Raw genomic sequence first — 16,266 nt, 5'->3', positions numbered from 1 at the left:
GTTGTGAAAGAGCAAGATGACCTGACCCTGGAATCTAAGCCCAAGAGAGAAGATGGGGCAAAGGGTATGCCAGCTGTGGGGAGAAGGGCAGGGAAGGAGACCAGAGGTTCCAGGGAGTGTGGGAAGAGAGGCTGTTTCAGGGCTGGAATGAACATTTCAGGGGTGAGTGATTCCAGGGAGAGCAGGTCAAGGGTGAAGCCGCTCTAAGGGCGACAGTCTTCTGTCCTGGACGACTCCGTTGGTGCCCCTGTGGCCCTGCCCACATTCCTGGTTTCCACCATTCCTGGGCTTCTGGCTGCAACCCCTGCACTTCGGGGCCCTTCCTCACCCCTCACTGGAACACCGTGGGGCCATGGTCTGCACTGCCTCCTGGAGGTGCTTGTGGGGATGGAGCCTCAATCGTCCACAATGGCACCTGCTCTCCAGCATGCCCTCAACTGGCTTCTTCTCACCCCCAGCTTGCTTCCCCACACCCCTGCCCCTGCTTCCTGGGAACACCTCCCAAATCAGCTACTGGCCCCTGAATCCTTGTCACGGGGTCTTCCTGTGGAGCAACTCGACCCAAGACAGGGCGCTCAAACCCTTTGGGTGTTTGTTTCCTGCTCTGTGAGGCGGGGAGGCTGACATGTGCCTGGGACGTTGGCCGGGCACCCGCCCATTGGGGTGAGGCTCCCGGCACCAGGCCCAGTGCTCAGCGGGCACCAGGCCCACGCCCTCTCTCATGCACATGGGGTGTGTGTGTGTGTGAGAGACAAAAGCTCCTGTCCCCTCAGATGGCCCAGGAAAGCAGAACTTTTCTGTTGCTGCCAATCAAGCCCCACAGGTAAGCCAATCCCTCAGACCCGACCATCCCCGATGCTCTTTGCTGAACACCTGCCAGGTGGCCTCTGGTGCTGGCTGCAGAGGGCTCCCTGGGGACCTCCTGATGCAAGGATGGGCCAGAAGCAACACGTGGTCTGGCCCTCTGAGTTCCTCCAAGGTAAATAAAAATCGTGCTTGCTCCCAAGCACAGAGCCAGGCACCGGCTAAGACTTCCCAAATTCCGTCTCCTCTCATCCTCGAAGCAGACCACAAGCTACTTCCTCCTCTTCGTGCTCAGGAGCCCAGGCCTCAGAGAGGGGGGGCCACTTTCCCAGGCTGCCCCAGCCCAGCAGGAGTGGCAGGGACAGGAATCAGGGCTCCTCGGCCCAACCAGAGCCCAGGCTCCTCGGGAGGCGGGAAGGTGCCACGTTTCCTTCAGATGCCCTGTGCAGCCTCTGCGCAGAGAAGGAGCTGAGGAATGAGCTCTGGGCCGAACGGAACCAAATATGGCTCCCGGGGGGAACTAGATCCTGTTTCCTGTGGGAAGCAGAGCCCCTGAAGGCGTTCCTGTGGCCCCACTCCTAGCACCCAGCCTGGCACAGGGTGATGCTTAGGCAAAGTTTGTGGACCTGTCAAGGAGGTAATAGCTAATATTCCTCTGGAATTTACACTGTGGCCCAGATCTGCTGTAGGAGATGCACAATACAATTTTCCCATTCTGTTACTCTGGCTGCTTTCTTCCATGAAAATAATCGTTTCCCTCAACAGCTGCCCACTCCAGCCTCCTTCGCTCTCCCTCTGAGCTAATCTAAGCATGTCTGAAAGATGCCTTTCCCCCTTGTCCCACTAATTAGAAGGTCCCTTCACTTCCCCCGTGGATGGGGATGGGATAGCCATTGGGCTGCAGCACAAGCCACAACCTTCCATTTCCTACAGGCAGGGCTGAATGGCCCCACTGGACAGATGAGTAAGACTGAGACCCAGAGGAGCTAGATGACTTGTTCAAGGCCACCCGGCAGCCTAGAGGCCGACTTAGGGTGGTTTCCAGATCTGCCCAGCCCCAAAGCTCACGCCCCTCCTCCACCACCAAATTCCCTTCCCGCCCTGAGATGCTTCCCTTCCCGATACGGTGCGGCCAATGCAGATCTCAGAATGTGTCAAGACAGTGACACCAGATCCGTCACCTTAGGGTGGAATGAAGGGAGCACCTGGGGATCAGCTTACTAATTCGAGGGGCCGATGAATTATTCAGGCCACCATTAACTTGGAGGCCCTCTCAGACTCACCTCTCTTTTCCCTGCTCCAGACCCTCAGATCCTGGCTCGGCAGACCTGCGGGGACCCCCAGTGAGGAGATGCTGGCAGAGCTGGGGTCCTGTCTGCTGCTGGCGGTGGTGCTGCTGGGCCCAGGTCCCAGGGCCCATGCCATGAAAGGTAGGTGCTCACGAGGACAGGCAGTCTCTGTGAGGGGATGGAGGGTGGCTGCCAGGGTCTCAGGAGGTTTCTATGTGGGAGGCCAGAAAGCAGGAGGCCTTTCTGGGGGGAGTTGACTAAGTTAAGGATGTCTTTGCTTCTGAGACGGTGAAAGACAGTATTTGCAGAGTGCCTGTAAATATGATTGCATTTAATCTTCACCACAAACCTCAAGGGGGGCATGAGTCCTCCATTTCACAGATGAAGAAACAGGCAGAGAGAGGTTAAGTAACCTATCCAAGGAGGCATAGTTACCAAGGGCTAAGGGAATGGCTCCAAGAACAGTGGAAGGTTTATTGCACTTCCCTGCCGCGAGCCAGGTGAAATCAGAGTTCCTCCTGATGGCATTCAGCATCTCCCATGTTTGACCCCAATCTCTATAAAACATCTAGCCTCGGAACCCTGTGTCCCTTGGGCACCCCGTGCTCTGGCAGAGGATCATACCCCTCCTGGAAATGCTTCGCCCTTTGTCTGGAAGGTCCCTGTTTTCTTTTGCCTTCTGAGAACATGGGACTCATCTATCAAACTCAGATCAAATACCACCTCCTCCAGGAAGCCTTCCACATCCTTCCATCAGCCTCAGAGGCTCCCACCTGGGAGCTCCCAAAACTCTGTGCCTGACCCTGGCCCCGGGTTGCCTTGTGCTGCTCCAGCCCTGTTGTGTCATGTGCCTGTCTGTGAACAGTATCATTTCACTGGTCTTCAAGGGCTGTGCGTGTTGGAGGGGCTGGGCAAGTGGCCCTCAGTACCTAGTTTTCCTACAGGCTCAAGTGGGACTTAAAGAAAGAAAGGGAAGGGGTGCCTGGGTGGCTCAGTGGGTTAAGCCTCTGCCTTCGGCTCAGGTCATGATCCCAGGGTCCTGGAATCAAGCCCCTCATCGGGCTCTCTGCTCAGCAAGGAGCCTGCTTTTCCCTGCCCCCACCCCCCTTGCCTCTTTGCCTACTTGTGATCTCTCTATGTCAAATAAATAAACAAAATCTTTAAAAAAGGAGGAGGAGGAGGAAAGAGAATGGGCCAGTCACTTCATTGGTGGTGGAGGTGGGCTGGGTACCCAGGTGTCTCTCTCCTTCCTGTAGCGGGAGAAGCTAGATGTACCTATTTTCCAGCCTCTGGGGCTATAGCGACCCCAGGGTGACCCTGGGGTTCAGGGAGTCTGAGTCCTGAAGAAGAAGGCCTCCCCTTGTGCCAGCTCCTGGGGCTTCCTTGGCCACAGGAATTCTGCTCCAACACTCCCAGGGCTTTTCCTGTCCTGGCAGGGCTGGGGGAAGGACAAGGACAGACACTGGACAGGCTGTCTCTCTGTCCTCTTGCCGTAAAGGCACAAATCAGACAGGGTTCCTGCCCAGCCTGCCACAGGAGTCAGGCCTGGAGCCTGATCAGCCTGAGCTGAGTGTACATCTGCGGCCGTTGAGGGACTAGCTCTGTCTCATCGGTACTCACAGCCACCCCATTTCACAGATGCGTGACTGAGGCTCGGGGAGGCTAGGTGACTGTGAGTTTGCACCATTTCTTTCCTCCAAATTGTCCCCAACTAACGGCCTTCTTGTCCCTCCTGGTCAAACTCAAACATCACCTTCCCTGTGTGTCTTGTCCCTCCCCTAACAGTGCTGGCCCAGCAAGATTAGCCCCCCAGGGAAGGGCCTGGGGCCCCCTAAGGCTTTGCTGACAGCTGCCCCCATTCCACAGTGCGCTTCCCCCCACCCCAGGTGAATGTGTGTGTGTGTGCTGACTCAGCCCAGGCCCAGAACATACTTTTTGGCCTTTTCAGTGAACGGAGCTAGGAAATTAATTTTTTTTGAATAAGAATAAATCTTAAATTCATACTGTCTTTAATTCACACTGAAGATCACAAGCATTCTATTTAATTTTTTAATTTTATGGTTGTATTGCTCTCCTCTTACGTGGAACATCTTAGCTTCTATTGACATTAACAGACATGCTTTATTCCAATTTATAAAATACTGTAAGAGAGCGGTTCTGACTGTTACTACAAACAGTAAGTCTCCTGAGTCAAGTTTCAGATTTCTTTGTGCTGCGTTCTGTCCTGGGGACATATCCCACTAGGAAGGTACAGTCCAAAAAGTATATTTCCAAGTCATTTGAGATCATTTTCCCCCATGTGAATGTGTTTCCAACCTGATATGTAGTTAAGTTCTTTCGTTTCAGTTTGGGATTTTTTTAGGGGTTACTTAAAAAATGGATTTTTGCTCATTTAAAAATTGTACTAAAAGTCATTCATGATTATAAGGTCCAAATTATAAAACAAGTCGCTTTGAAAGAAGTCTAGCTTCATGCCGGTTTCCCTCCCAGGTGTTTACTCCTTCCCTTGAGAGAAAATCATTTTTATTTGTTTCCTTCCATTGTTTTCTTTTTTTAAAAGAAGATTTTATTTATTTGTTTGACAGAGAGAGAGATCACAAGCAGGGGGAAAGGGAATGGGAGAAGCAGACTCTCTACTGATCAGGGAGCCCGATGCGGGCCTCGATCCCAGGACCCTGGGATCATAACCTGAGCCGAAGGCAGAGGCTTAACCCACTGAGCCACTTTGGCGTCCCTCTTTTTTTAAATATAAGCAAACACGTGCATATAAAGAATGTAATTGTGACTACAGTGAAACAGGCTGTGCGCCTCTTCACTGAGGGTGGGGGTATTAGCATTTGTAATTTTCAAGTTCCCTACGGCACACGCCTAGGATCCGGCATATAGTACTGTTGCATCTAAAATTATAGGTCCACCTGGATGCTTCCATCTCCTCTCCCTGCTTTGTTTTTCTCCGTTGCACTAATCGCTCTTCACGATGCTCTGTTTTACTCGCTGTGTTTATCATCTGTGCTCTCATCAGAAGCCCACAGGAGATTCCACGAAAGCAATAACTTTTTTGTCTTTTCTGTCCCTGCCGAAACCCCAGCACCTAGAACATTGCCTAGCCCTCAGACGGTATTTGTTGAATGAATAAAAGTGTGCTTGATAAGTATTTGAGGATTCAGCAGATGAATGAGCAAACGTACACATCCATGAATTGATTTAGATCACAGCCTCATGCTCCCTCACCACATCCCAAAGACCCAGCTTTGTGGCCGGGTCTACCACACAGGGCCTCAGCGCTGATCGAGCCTTTCTTCCCTCTTGCTCCAGGTGTCAAATGTGGGGGTGTGCTCTCAGCACCTTCTGGAAACTTCTCCAGCCCCAACTTCCCCAGGCTCTACCCCTACAACACAGAGTGCAGCTGGCTGATTGTGGTGGCCGAGGGCTCGTCGGTGTTACTCACCTTCCATGCCTTCGACCTGGAGTACCACGACTCCTGCAGCTTCGACTACCTGGAGGTGTACAACGGGGCCTCAGGGGACAAGGGCAGCCTGCTGGGGAGGTTCTGTGGCCAGGTGCCCCCACCACCCTTCACCTCTTCCTGGCATGTCATGTCTGTCGTCTTCCACTCAGATAAGCACGTGGCCAGCCGTGGCTTTTCTGCAGGCTACCAGAAAGGCAAGGAGGGGGGGCCCTGCGGGGATTGGGGGATGGGGGAAGAGAGCCAGGGGCTGAGGCACAGCTTGCTGGCTGCTCCCGAGCCTGGGTGACCCTGCTGCAGCAGCTCGGGGGACAGGACGGCTTCCAGCGGCGGTCGGGGGAGTTGTGGGTCCCCACCTTCACGGCAGCAGTCCTGGGAACACTGGGAAGGTCTCACTGTACCCAGGGCAAGGCCTCTTGGGCTAGCTGTCATCCTTTTTAATCCCATGCATGGCATCAGGGTGAAGGGGAGGACACCATGCTGCCCCTGCTGCCCGTCCCTCTGCGGAGCCCTGACACTTACAGGCACAGGGACCGCCCCCCCCGCCCCCGCACCTCCCCCCAAGTCCTCTGGAGTAGAAGTTGCACGAGGGCCATCTGTGTGGAGCTGGTGACAGTCTCCCTCCCCAAGCCTTACCTAATGCCCCTTACCTTGCGGAGCCCTAACCCTCCCTCCCTCAGCCTGGAAACCTGCCCCTTGGTCTAGTGAGGGGAGCAGAGGCTTTGCTCTCCTCCCCTTTCCACCGGTCTCCTAGCCTCTCTGCATACACTCAAACCTCTTCCCTTCTCCCAAGGCCTTACTCATGTCAGCTCAAGCCACAGACACCCACAGATGCTCCTGGGGCACAGGGTTCCCCAAACAATGATCGGGAGCCTCCGGTGGGACACCCCTTCCTGAGCTGGCTTTAGAGGCACAAAACTTCGGAATGCTCAAACACAAGAATCACAGACCGATCTCAATATGGTTTTGGAGTTTTGGACTCTTCAGTTTTTAAAATGTTAGGGTATCAAAGTTATAATACCATAAGCAATGTTTTCCAAATTTTTAAAAACAGGAGTACCATTAGACCAAATGGAAGCTTACATTAATCCCTTATATAGAAAAGAGGTAAAGGGAGTATTTTCTTGGTATGGATTTACTGTATTTTGTAAGTTCACGTTTTTAACATTTGCTTATTATAAGCCAATCACTGAAAACAGAAGTCAGTACAATGGCCTCCAATAAGTGAAATTTTTGCATATAACCTGTGACTGTGGATACTGTCGTCCAGCTCATTAAAGAGAGCTTGAAGACGGCACAGGAGTGAAATTCGCCTCACATGCAGGCAGATAGATGCCCCAGGGGGCGGCTGCAAAGCTCCAGAACACAGCTCAAAAGCTTCTGCTAAGGATGTTACATGGAAAATGATCTCACAGACTGTCAAAACCTGCTGTCTCGTTTCACAAACAATGAAGTTAAGAGCAGAGAGGGGGTGTGCTTTCCCAAGGTGACACCGCTGAGAGTGGGAACACCAGGACAAAGGAAGTATTAGCCACCCCACCCAGAGCAATGCCCGGTTCACAAAGCCAAGCCCTGGGGTGAGATTCTGGAGTCTTGGGAAACCAGGTTGCCCCCCTCTCCACCACTCCGGCCTCCACTGATGGGGACATTCATCACCACCCACCTCCTAGCTGGATGGGCAGTACTGGGCTCCAGAAGGCTTTCTTTCATCAGCCTGAGAGACTCTGCACGAGCCTATGCTTGCTGGTTCAGGCTGGGTAGGTCTTCTGACCTCTCGTATTCCCATGCAGCTCAGGGAGGCTGTCACTTGCCCAGGGTCGCACTCCTCCTAGAGGACAGAGCTGAAGACGGACACCTGCCTTCAGACTTCAAGCCCAACTCCACTTCACCAGATCCTCTCTGCAAGCCTCTGTTTCCTCTGTTAGGGAGCTTTGGGAACATTCCTGAACTCAGGCATCTCAGCCTCCGTGTGCAGCGGGCCTGGTAGGAGGGAACAGTGAGAATCACAATGTCAAGTGCCCAGGCTCTGCAGCCAGGCAGGTCCTGCCGTCCTGTTACCAGCTGGGGTGGGCGGGGCGGGGGGAGGCGCTTGCCATCAGGGCCCCGCCTAGATTCCTGGGGCCTCCTTACTTCAGTGGCTCCTGCCAACCTCGCATCTCTATGTGAAGGCTTCTTCTGAAATCTCAGGTTACCTCCATCTTCCCAGCCCTCGGCCTGGACTCTCCGGAGCTGATGTATGAATGCCTCATTTCCCTTTCTCTCAGGTCACATAACTCTGAGTGTGCACCTGACGCCATTCCCAGAGTTCCCCCAACAGGACTTGGCAGCTGGCTTGACAATGCCCTTTACTGTCCCTTCTTTCTCCCGCATAGAGTCCTTGTGCTCACACCCCTGTCTCAGGTCCGGTCTGGGTGAACCCAGACTTCCCCAGGTAAGTTACTTACCTTCTCCGTGCCTCCACTGTCACAGCCGTAAAATGGGGAGAATCACTGTGCATTCCCCTAGGGTGATGGTATTGGTGTCAAAAGACAGTGTCATTGCCAAGTGCCAGGTTTGTGCCTGCCCCTTAGCAAGTGCTCAGTGATGGTGACAAGGTTCCCATGGAATGCCCATGGGGGAGGCACGTTGGGGGATATCCGGTTCCCAAGGGAGGGGTTTGGGGGGCCACAGGGAGGAAGAAAGTTCAGCTCAGGAGGGCTTCTTTGCAGATGTGTGTGGTGGCGTCCTGACGGGACTTTCAGGGGTCCTCACCAGCCCCGAGTACCCGGACAACTACCCCAACAATGTGGAGTGTCACTGGGTGATTCGGGCCTCTGGCCCTGCCACCGTCAAGCTGGTGTTCATGGACTTCCAGGTGGAAGGCAATGAAGAGTGCACCTATGACTACGTGGCCGTGCTTGGGGGGCCTGGCCCCGCCCATGGGCATCACTACTGTGGCAGCACGCGGCCCCCCACTCTTGTGTCCCTGGGCCACGAGCTGCAGGTGATCTTCAAGTCTGACTTTAACATTGGAGGCCGGGGCTTCAAGGCCTACTACTTCTCAGGTAGAAGGGGCTGGGGCTGTACCTCGAGTCTCTGTGCATGTTGTGTGTGTCCTTGCCTAGCCAGTGCCAAAGTAGAAGCATGTCACCTCCTCTGTGAAGCCTTCCCGAATAGCTCAGAATTAGTCCAATCTTTCAACTCCTTCTGGAGGTTGTTTGGTTTTGTTTTTGTTTTTGCAGCATTACTCTAACATTTATCATTTATGTTTGTGGTTGGCACGTTGATCTCCCCGACTACGAGCTCCTATGGGTTTGTCTCTGTACCTGCCATATAAAAGGGATTCAATGTGTGTACAAATGAATGAATGAACCCTTGACAGTGAAATGAACTAGACAGTGGAGGAGATGGAGAAGGAAATAGACGATGACAACCCACTGTGATCTGTGTTAACAGTAAGAATCACAGATGACTTCCTGGAGGAGGAGACAATTGAGTAGTGCTTTGAAGGGGTTAGCCAGAGGTAGAAGGAAGGAAAGGGTATTCTGGGCAGAGATATCAGCATGCCTGAAGGCAGGAAGGACAAAGAGGGTTTAGTGTGCTTGTATGCTAGGTGTTGTTTGGGGAGGCTAGAAGGTAGGGCTGGATGTAGGGCAGTGAGAAAATGAACAAAGTCCTGTCATGAATCACCTGTCTGTCAAGTCCAAGTTTGGACTCAACTTCAAGGACAAGTATTAGGTCTTGAATTCCTAACAGGACCAGCCCTTGTGAAGTGGACTGCCAATTGGAATGAGAGCCCTGGACTTCAGCTAGTTTCTGTTTAAAGCAGGCTTTGGGATCAGTTGTCTGGTTTGCCAACCATGGTGCCCATCACCCACCAAGCTGGATTTAGGACCTTTATGGAGCCCACTGCCTAAGAGGGTGACAGTCTCCAACTTTTCTTATTGTTATCCCCTCTGTCCTACTCTCCCCAACCCAGGAGAATGCCAGGAGGTGTACACAGCCATACGGGGCAACTTCTCCAGTCCCCAGTACCCCAGTACCTACCCTAACAACATCCACTGCCACTGGACCATCCGCCTGCCTCTGGGCTACCGGGTCAGGCTGTTCTTCCTGGACCTGGACCTAGAGGGTCCCAACAGCCTGACCAGGACCTGTGACTTCGATCATCTGGCGGTCTTTGATGGGGCCAGTGAGGAGGCCCCCCTGCTGGGAAATTGGTGTGGCCACCATCTGCCAGCACCAGTCACCTCGGGCCACAACCAGCTCTTGCTTCTGCTGCACACAGACCGCAGCACCACCCGAAGGGGCTTCTCCGTGGCCTACATTGGAGGTCAGCTGGGGTGGAGTGTGTGGGCGTGCTGATGGCGGGGATGGGGGCCGAGTCTGGGGTCCTTCACAGCTTCCTCCATCCATCCCACCAATCTCTTCTTGGGAGGCTACAGCATCACCGACTGCTGCCCTGGGACCCCTGAGACCACACCGATGTGGCCCTTGCTTATTTCCACCCCACAGAGCCCTGTCTCTCCAGCTTCCAACTCCACGTGCCCTAGGTCCCCGCTTTTCCTCCTTCCCCCTTGGGCCCCTGGCATCTCTCATGCGTGGTTTGTCCTATGTATCCAGGGTTAGGACACAAAATATGGCCATATTCCTTATGATAAACTGTTGATATAACCATGGAGATGTGGACAGGCTTTGCTTGTATCGGTCATAAATCCTGACTGGCAGTAGCTAAGACATGGCTTTTGTTTTCCTCACATAACAAGAAGTCTGGAGCTAGGGAGCTGCTTTGTTGGGTTAGAGACTTAACACAGTCTCAGCCGGTATCTCTGGGATTCTCTTGACCTCATGCCTGCAAGATGGCTGCCACAACTCCAGACATCATGTCCACATTTGAGGCTGGAAGACCATAGAGGAGATGCCAGCTACAAATGTCGTGTCATCAGGAAAATGAAGGCATTCTTAGAAGTTCTTAAAAGACTTTTTGGTCTTGATATTTGAATTTGGCCAGGTGTCCTGCTCAGCTGCAGAGGCGGCTGAAGACATTGGCACTGGGTTTTTCCAGCTTCTGTAGTGCCTGTTAGATTTGCCTGCCAGCAGCCTCCCCCATCTTCTCCCCTCTTCCCGCCATCCTTCCCTGGCCCATGGGCCCAGAAAAGCCCCTGCTCTGGACTCATTTTGCCCTCTACCTGAGGAGGCGAAAGCTTCTTCTTGTGCTTGGTATGGAAAGGGAGATTCAAAGAGAGGAAACACTTCACTGTGATCCCATGGCCCGGGGGTGGCGGGGGTCGGGGGGGACAGCCAAGACTAGAACCCCTGCCTGCCTTCTTTGTGACCCAACAGGGCCCAGGGGGAGGGAGCCAGGGCTGACAGACCAGGGCCACATCCAAATGCTGCTATTACCGACCATCCAGTGGCCTCCTCCATGCAAGGGGTCGATGAATGCCCTCTGCAGGCGGTCATTTGGATGAAAAGAGGGAACAGGAGATATCCTTGCTGAGGGTGGATTTCTCTCCCTCACGTGCACACGTCTAAAGCCTGGTCTGCTTTCAAACATCTTCCCTCTGTCCTTAGCCCCTACACAAGTGGTGATGGAGAAGGACAGGGCTGCGCCCCGGGAAGCTAGTGGCAGTGAGTGGCTTGGGCAGACCCACCCTCCAGGGCCCCAGGTGGCTCCATCCATAACCTGGGGGAGGAGAGCTGTCCCTTGGGAGAGTGACCCCTCCTAGGGTTTCACTCCAGAGAGCAGGGGACACGGGGTCTATCACAGCTAGCCGGCAGGTGGTTTTTCTTCTCTGCGGGTCTCAGTTATCCCACTTATAAAATGAGGAGACTGGGTAAAGGACCTTTAAGGTCCCCTTTGGTTCTGATAGTCTTATTTCTAGGCCTGGGTCCTCCCTCTCCCAGCGATGTGAGATCTTGGACAAGCCCCTTCTCCTTCTGGAGTCTACAGAGCCTGACGGTGGGGCAACTCTGAACCCGACTCTGTTCCAGGGGCAGGAGCCCTCACTCCCACCTGCCCCACCCCCCTGCCCAGATTCCTGTGGGACCCCAGGACCAGACAGGGGCACTCGCGCTGGGGCGAGGCTCCAGAGGTGGCCCAGGCTGCCAGTGGCCTCCCAGCTAGAGGACAACCTCAGCATCAATCAGGGTGCTGCGCCGTTCAGCGCTGCCGAGATCATTGTGGGAGACAGCGGGCCCATAAATCGCTAGCTGCCCAGACACCACAGGCTGAAATATGTCTGAGGCATTTCCCGGAGAGGGCCTGAGAGTTCCGGGCCTCTGCCTGCCCGCTCTTCCCTCGCCCGCCCGCTGGCCGCCCCTCCCTCCCCCTCCACTGCCCCCTCCCTAACCCACACTGCCCCCGTACACACACACATACTCCAATACACCCAGACACGAAAAGCTGCACCGTCTGGTCCTGGAGGGCTGCAGGGGCCCCCCAGATAGGATGGGGGGGATCATCAATAAAATCTCGGCTCAACCCCTGCACACAACTTCACCTCTCAGAGCTTCAGTTTCCAGAAGTGTAAATTGGGTTTCGTTGTGCCCACCTCATGCGGTCCTCGTGGGGAGAGAGTGGGGCTTCCTTCTCCGCCCTTTGCAAAGCTGCCGTTCTGCCCCACCGCCATATATACTCTGCCTTTCCCTGTCCTGCTTCTCTGCTTGATTTCCCTCAGACTGCTCTGACACATCTTTCATTTTATGTACACATCGCCCCTTTGCCCAACTAGAATGTCAACTCCAAGAAGGTAGGAAGTTTTGGCTGATGGGGTTGGTTTGGTTTTTTTTTTTTCCATTTCTTTTTCTGTAGTGCTTAGAATAGTGTCCTGCACGTAGTAGGCCATCAAGAAATATTTGTTAAATGGTTGAATGAATTGCTTGGCACATGGTAAGATCAGCACATCGTAGCTCTTCTCATGATTAAGAATATTCATTCATTCATTCACTCACTTACTCACTCACTCATTCACTCATTAATTCACACAGAATTCGCAGCACCTGCCAAGTTCAGTGCCGGGCTGTGAGGACACAAGAAGGCCAGGTGCCTGCCCTGGGGAGCTCCTAGTCTGATGGAATGAAATGGAGTAACACACATGAAACATTCCCATTAGGCTGTATAGATGTCTCCCGACTCTGGGCCCCGGTTTTCCCACACATCACCTCTTGGATGGGGTCTCAGGGCCTACTTCCTGCCCGTAAGACCTCCAGCAGCTCCTTCCCTCCGTCCCCAGTCGTGCCCATGAATGTGAGCTGCTCCCGCACGGACTTCCAGATCCTGATCTCCGCACAGGCGCTGGCACCTCTGGAGCGGACCAAGGTCTACCTGGGCAGCCGCAACTGTGCCGCCCAGGAAGCCGGCGGCACCTTCCGGATCCAGGCCCGCTTTGACACCTGTGGCACTGAGTCTCAGGTAGGGGCTGGGTGGAGGTTGGGGAGGGCGGGCGGGAGGGAGTGCGTCTGACTCCTGCTGAGAGGCACCTGCCATTCCTGAGAATTCGGCTTCTTTTCCTGGCTCAGTGACCCCACCACCAAACTAGATCAGTGTAGACACAACAAAGAACTCAGAGGAGAGACAGAGAAGGGAGCCCTGCTGTGTAACCCAGCGACAACCCTATTGAAGATGCCTCCTGCAAGGCCCCAACCCTGACCATCCCTGGAGGCCTTCCTGATGTTCCTTCCCTTCTCCCAGGAACTCCCCATCACCCAGGCCTCACCCCTTCAAGACTCAGAGCTACAGGAGCCCGGCTGCCTCCAGCTGCCCCTTCCCCAACCTGTGATCCAAATGGCCCCTGTGCTCCACAGAACAAAAGGGCCTTTCACGTAATAGGATCCACTTCCCTCCAAAGGCAGCATGGCTTACAGATGAATTTTTCCACTCTCCGTATATTTTCAAGGCCTTGACCCCAGATCTGGGGCCCTCAGAGTCCCTGGGCCATGGCCCAAGTATCTCAGATGCCTGCATTCTTAGGGACAAGTGAAAGGAGAAAGGAGAGACGCCCCCCCTTCCATGGAGAGCCCACCCCCACCCCCACGCCTTGGTGTCCGGGAATGTGCCAGACTGGCTTGGCAGAAAACATGCACTTTCCAGCAAACTGTGCCCCCCTGCCCCCCACATTAGCCAAATGTCCCCTCTAGCCCACCTGTCCACTCCCCCAGCCTCCAGTGACCTCTGTCCTTTTGACCTGAGGAGAGAAGTGGGGGCAGTCTTGGCCACCAAGAAGATCTCCCCTCACCCTGACTCTGTGCCCTGAATCCCCCAGGGGTGTTCTGTGGACACTCCACAGAGTCACGAAATGACAGGGACAGAGAATCCCAGAGGCAGGGAACCAGGAAGTATGACGGACTCTCAGCGGCTCCGAGGCTGGAACCACCACCATAATTTGGAGCCACAGAATCACAGAATCTTGGGGCTAATACCATAGGACCATAAAGGCTGAGCACCTTAGACTCCTGGATTCCTAGTGTCGCCCTTATATGTCCTACCTGCACGAACACCCGTCTCTGCCCTGAGTTGCTCTCAAAGAGGCACAGCTCTAACAGCCCAAGGCAATGCCAACCTTCCTGTGCATCTCTTAAAAAACACTGGAGACTTGATTTCATAACCATAACAGTGCATCTTGTGTGGCTGGCTTTTTCCCTTCAAGTATCTCACTCACCAAAAACCCCTAGAACTTCCACTTTATGTGATTTTTCCCCCTCCTTTCTTTATCACATGGCCTGACTTTACTGGGTCCCCTTCTACTCACAGGCCCAGTCTTCCTTCATCCAGTGTCCCAGTTCTATACCATGAAAATCCAGGACACCGGTCCTCCTTAGAGGATGTGGGGACAGACAGGTCGAGGGCACAAATGCAGAAGCCTCCTTTGTGGATGTGGAATCAGAGCCTTTTGGAAGCCCCTTTGTAACTCAGAGGGGTGGCCCAGTGTCCAGGGACGCCAGGTCCCTACTGCTCCTGCCTGCCTGCTCCATGTGAGACAACTTACTTATCTAGAAGCTTCATCTCACGTGGGAGGCCAGGCAGCCTGAGGGGTCTAACGGCTGCTGTGGACATGGGGTGGGTGGGGAGAGTAGCCCAGTACAGCCCCCTGCCCCGGACCCCACCAGACTGCCCATCACAATGCTGTCCCTCAGATCCTGGCCCGAACATCCTATGGTCTTCTTAGCAACTTGATTCCTGCCTCCCTCATCTGCAGGGGTAGGGAAGGTCACTGGGATGTGTGCCCCTCGTTTTACTCCTTGATGGCTCTTCCTAACCCTGGGTGCCACTGGGATGGCCAGGGACTCAACAGGAGGGACACACCATGGCTGCAGGCGTCGTTGGGGGGAAGAATTCCAGGAGGAAGGTCCCATAGCCAAGGGATAGAGCTTCCGACTGGAAGACAGGAGACTTGGCTTCAGGACCCAGCTCTGGGCAAAGTACTGCCTTTGCTGGGCCTCAGTAGTCACATCAGTAAATTGCCAAAAAGGGAGATTGAATTAGATGCTTTAAAGCCCACTTTGTTTCTACCTTCTTTGGTTCGAGTGAGGCCCTGCAGCTAAGAGCTAGGCAGATCCAGGTGAGCGCACATTCCCTGTCATCCCTGTCACTTTGTGATCTCAGACAAGGGATTTAACTTCTGGGCCTCAGTTTCCTCATCTGTGCAATGGGGATATTAATGGTACCAATAAGGGAGGGTCGTAGTGAAAATGAAATGAAATAACATACTTAAAACAGAGCCTGGGACAAGGCAGATGTTCTTACTGTTACTATCTTTCATAGACCCTGTCTCCTTGAAGTCAGAGCAAGCGTGGACCCATCAGATCTGATATCCTTCCAGACACCCCATAGTGTCCCTTTTACAGGTTGGAACATTGAGGTTCCAAGTGGGGAGGGAGTCGGTGGCCAAGCTGGGCCTACAACGTAGGCTCGTAGAGTTCTTCTCCCTTGGCACTAGAATCCCCTAGAATCCCCAACTATCTACAGGCACAGGGTCAGGCCTGGCCCCTTCAGGTGTGAGTGACTGTCCCTTGACCCCCACAGAGGAGGAACAACACCTCGGTGATCGTCAGTGTGCTGTACATCGACTTCTCGGCTGGTGGGCAGGAGGACATCCATGAGTATGAGGTCCGCTGTGAGCCACGGCGCAAGGAGGCTTCTGTCCACCTGCTGTCTGGCTCCGACTGGCTTGGGCCCTATGCTGCCACAGCCGAGCACCTTCAGGAAGCGCCCCCCAGGGATGAGGTGGAGGACCCAGAGGGCCCTGTGGCCATGGTGGCTCAGGACACCAGTGACATTGTCTTCCTGGGCCTTTGCATCCTAGCCGGAGTCCTCATGGTCATTGCCATCGTGGTCCTGATGCTGCTGTGAGTTGGCAGGAAGCTGGGTGCGGTCTTCCCTGGGGGCAGCTTGGGGTCCCATGGCAGGGGCAGGGCCGGGTGTCATCGACTTGTTGGTGGCTACTGGCAAGTCACCGTCCCTCTCTGAGTCTCACTTTTCTAAGGAGGATCCACGTGCCCTCTACCTCACAGAGTTGGCGTGAGGCTCAGAGAAGAGCCTGAACGGATCCGAACTTTGTAAACTATGGCATGTTGTGTGTGTGTGATTGTTACCGATTTCAAAGATAGTCTGCTATTGAAAGAAGTCTCCGGTGTGTGTTACTTGCCAATGTGGAGAGCTGGGGACAGAGGGTAAAACTGACCTTCCATAAATACACAGAGCTTCACCAACTCGGGATAAAAATAAGG

At 54.0% G+C, this 16,266-nt stretch overlaps 1 protein-coding gene across 1 annotated transcript; it reads left to right on the top strand.

The window, feature by feature from the left end:
* The first annotated feature begins 756 nt into the window (after positions 1–756).
* On the top strand, positions 757–15,889 carry CDCP2 (CUB domain containing protein 2). The gene is made up of 7 exons (XM_044236418.1): positions 757–823; positions 2,108–2,234; positions 5,409–5,756; positions 8,268–8,603; positions 9,518–9,871; positions 12,774–12,952; positions 15,563–15,889. Exons 2-7 carry the CDS (start codon positions 2,156–2,158, stop codon positions 15,887–15,889), a joined length of 1,623 nt encoding a protein of 540 aa, XP_044092353.1. The 5' UTR covers positions 757–823; positions 2,108–2,155.
* The last annotated feature ends 377 nt before the right edge of the window (positions 15,890–16,266 follow it).

This window comes from Neovison vison, chromosome 2 (genome assembly GCF_020171115.1).
Source record: "Neovison vison isolate M4711 chromosome 2, ASM_NN_V1, whole genome shotgun sequence".
NCBI classification, from domain to species: Eukaryota; Metazoa; Chordata; class Mammalia; order Carnivora; family Mustelidae; genus Neogale; species Neogale vison.
Note: the sequence above shows the minus strand (reverse complement) of the source record. Positions and strands in the feature narration are given on the sequence as shown.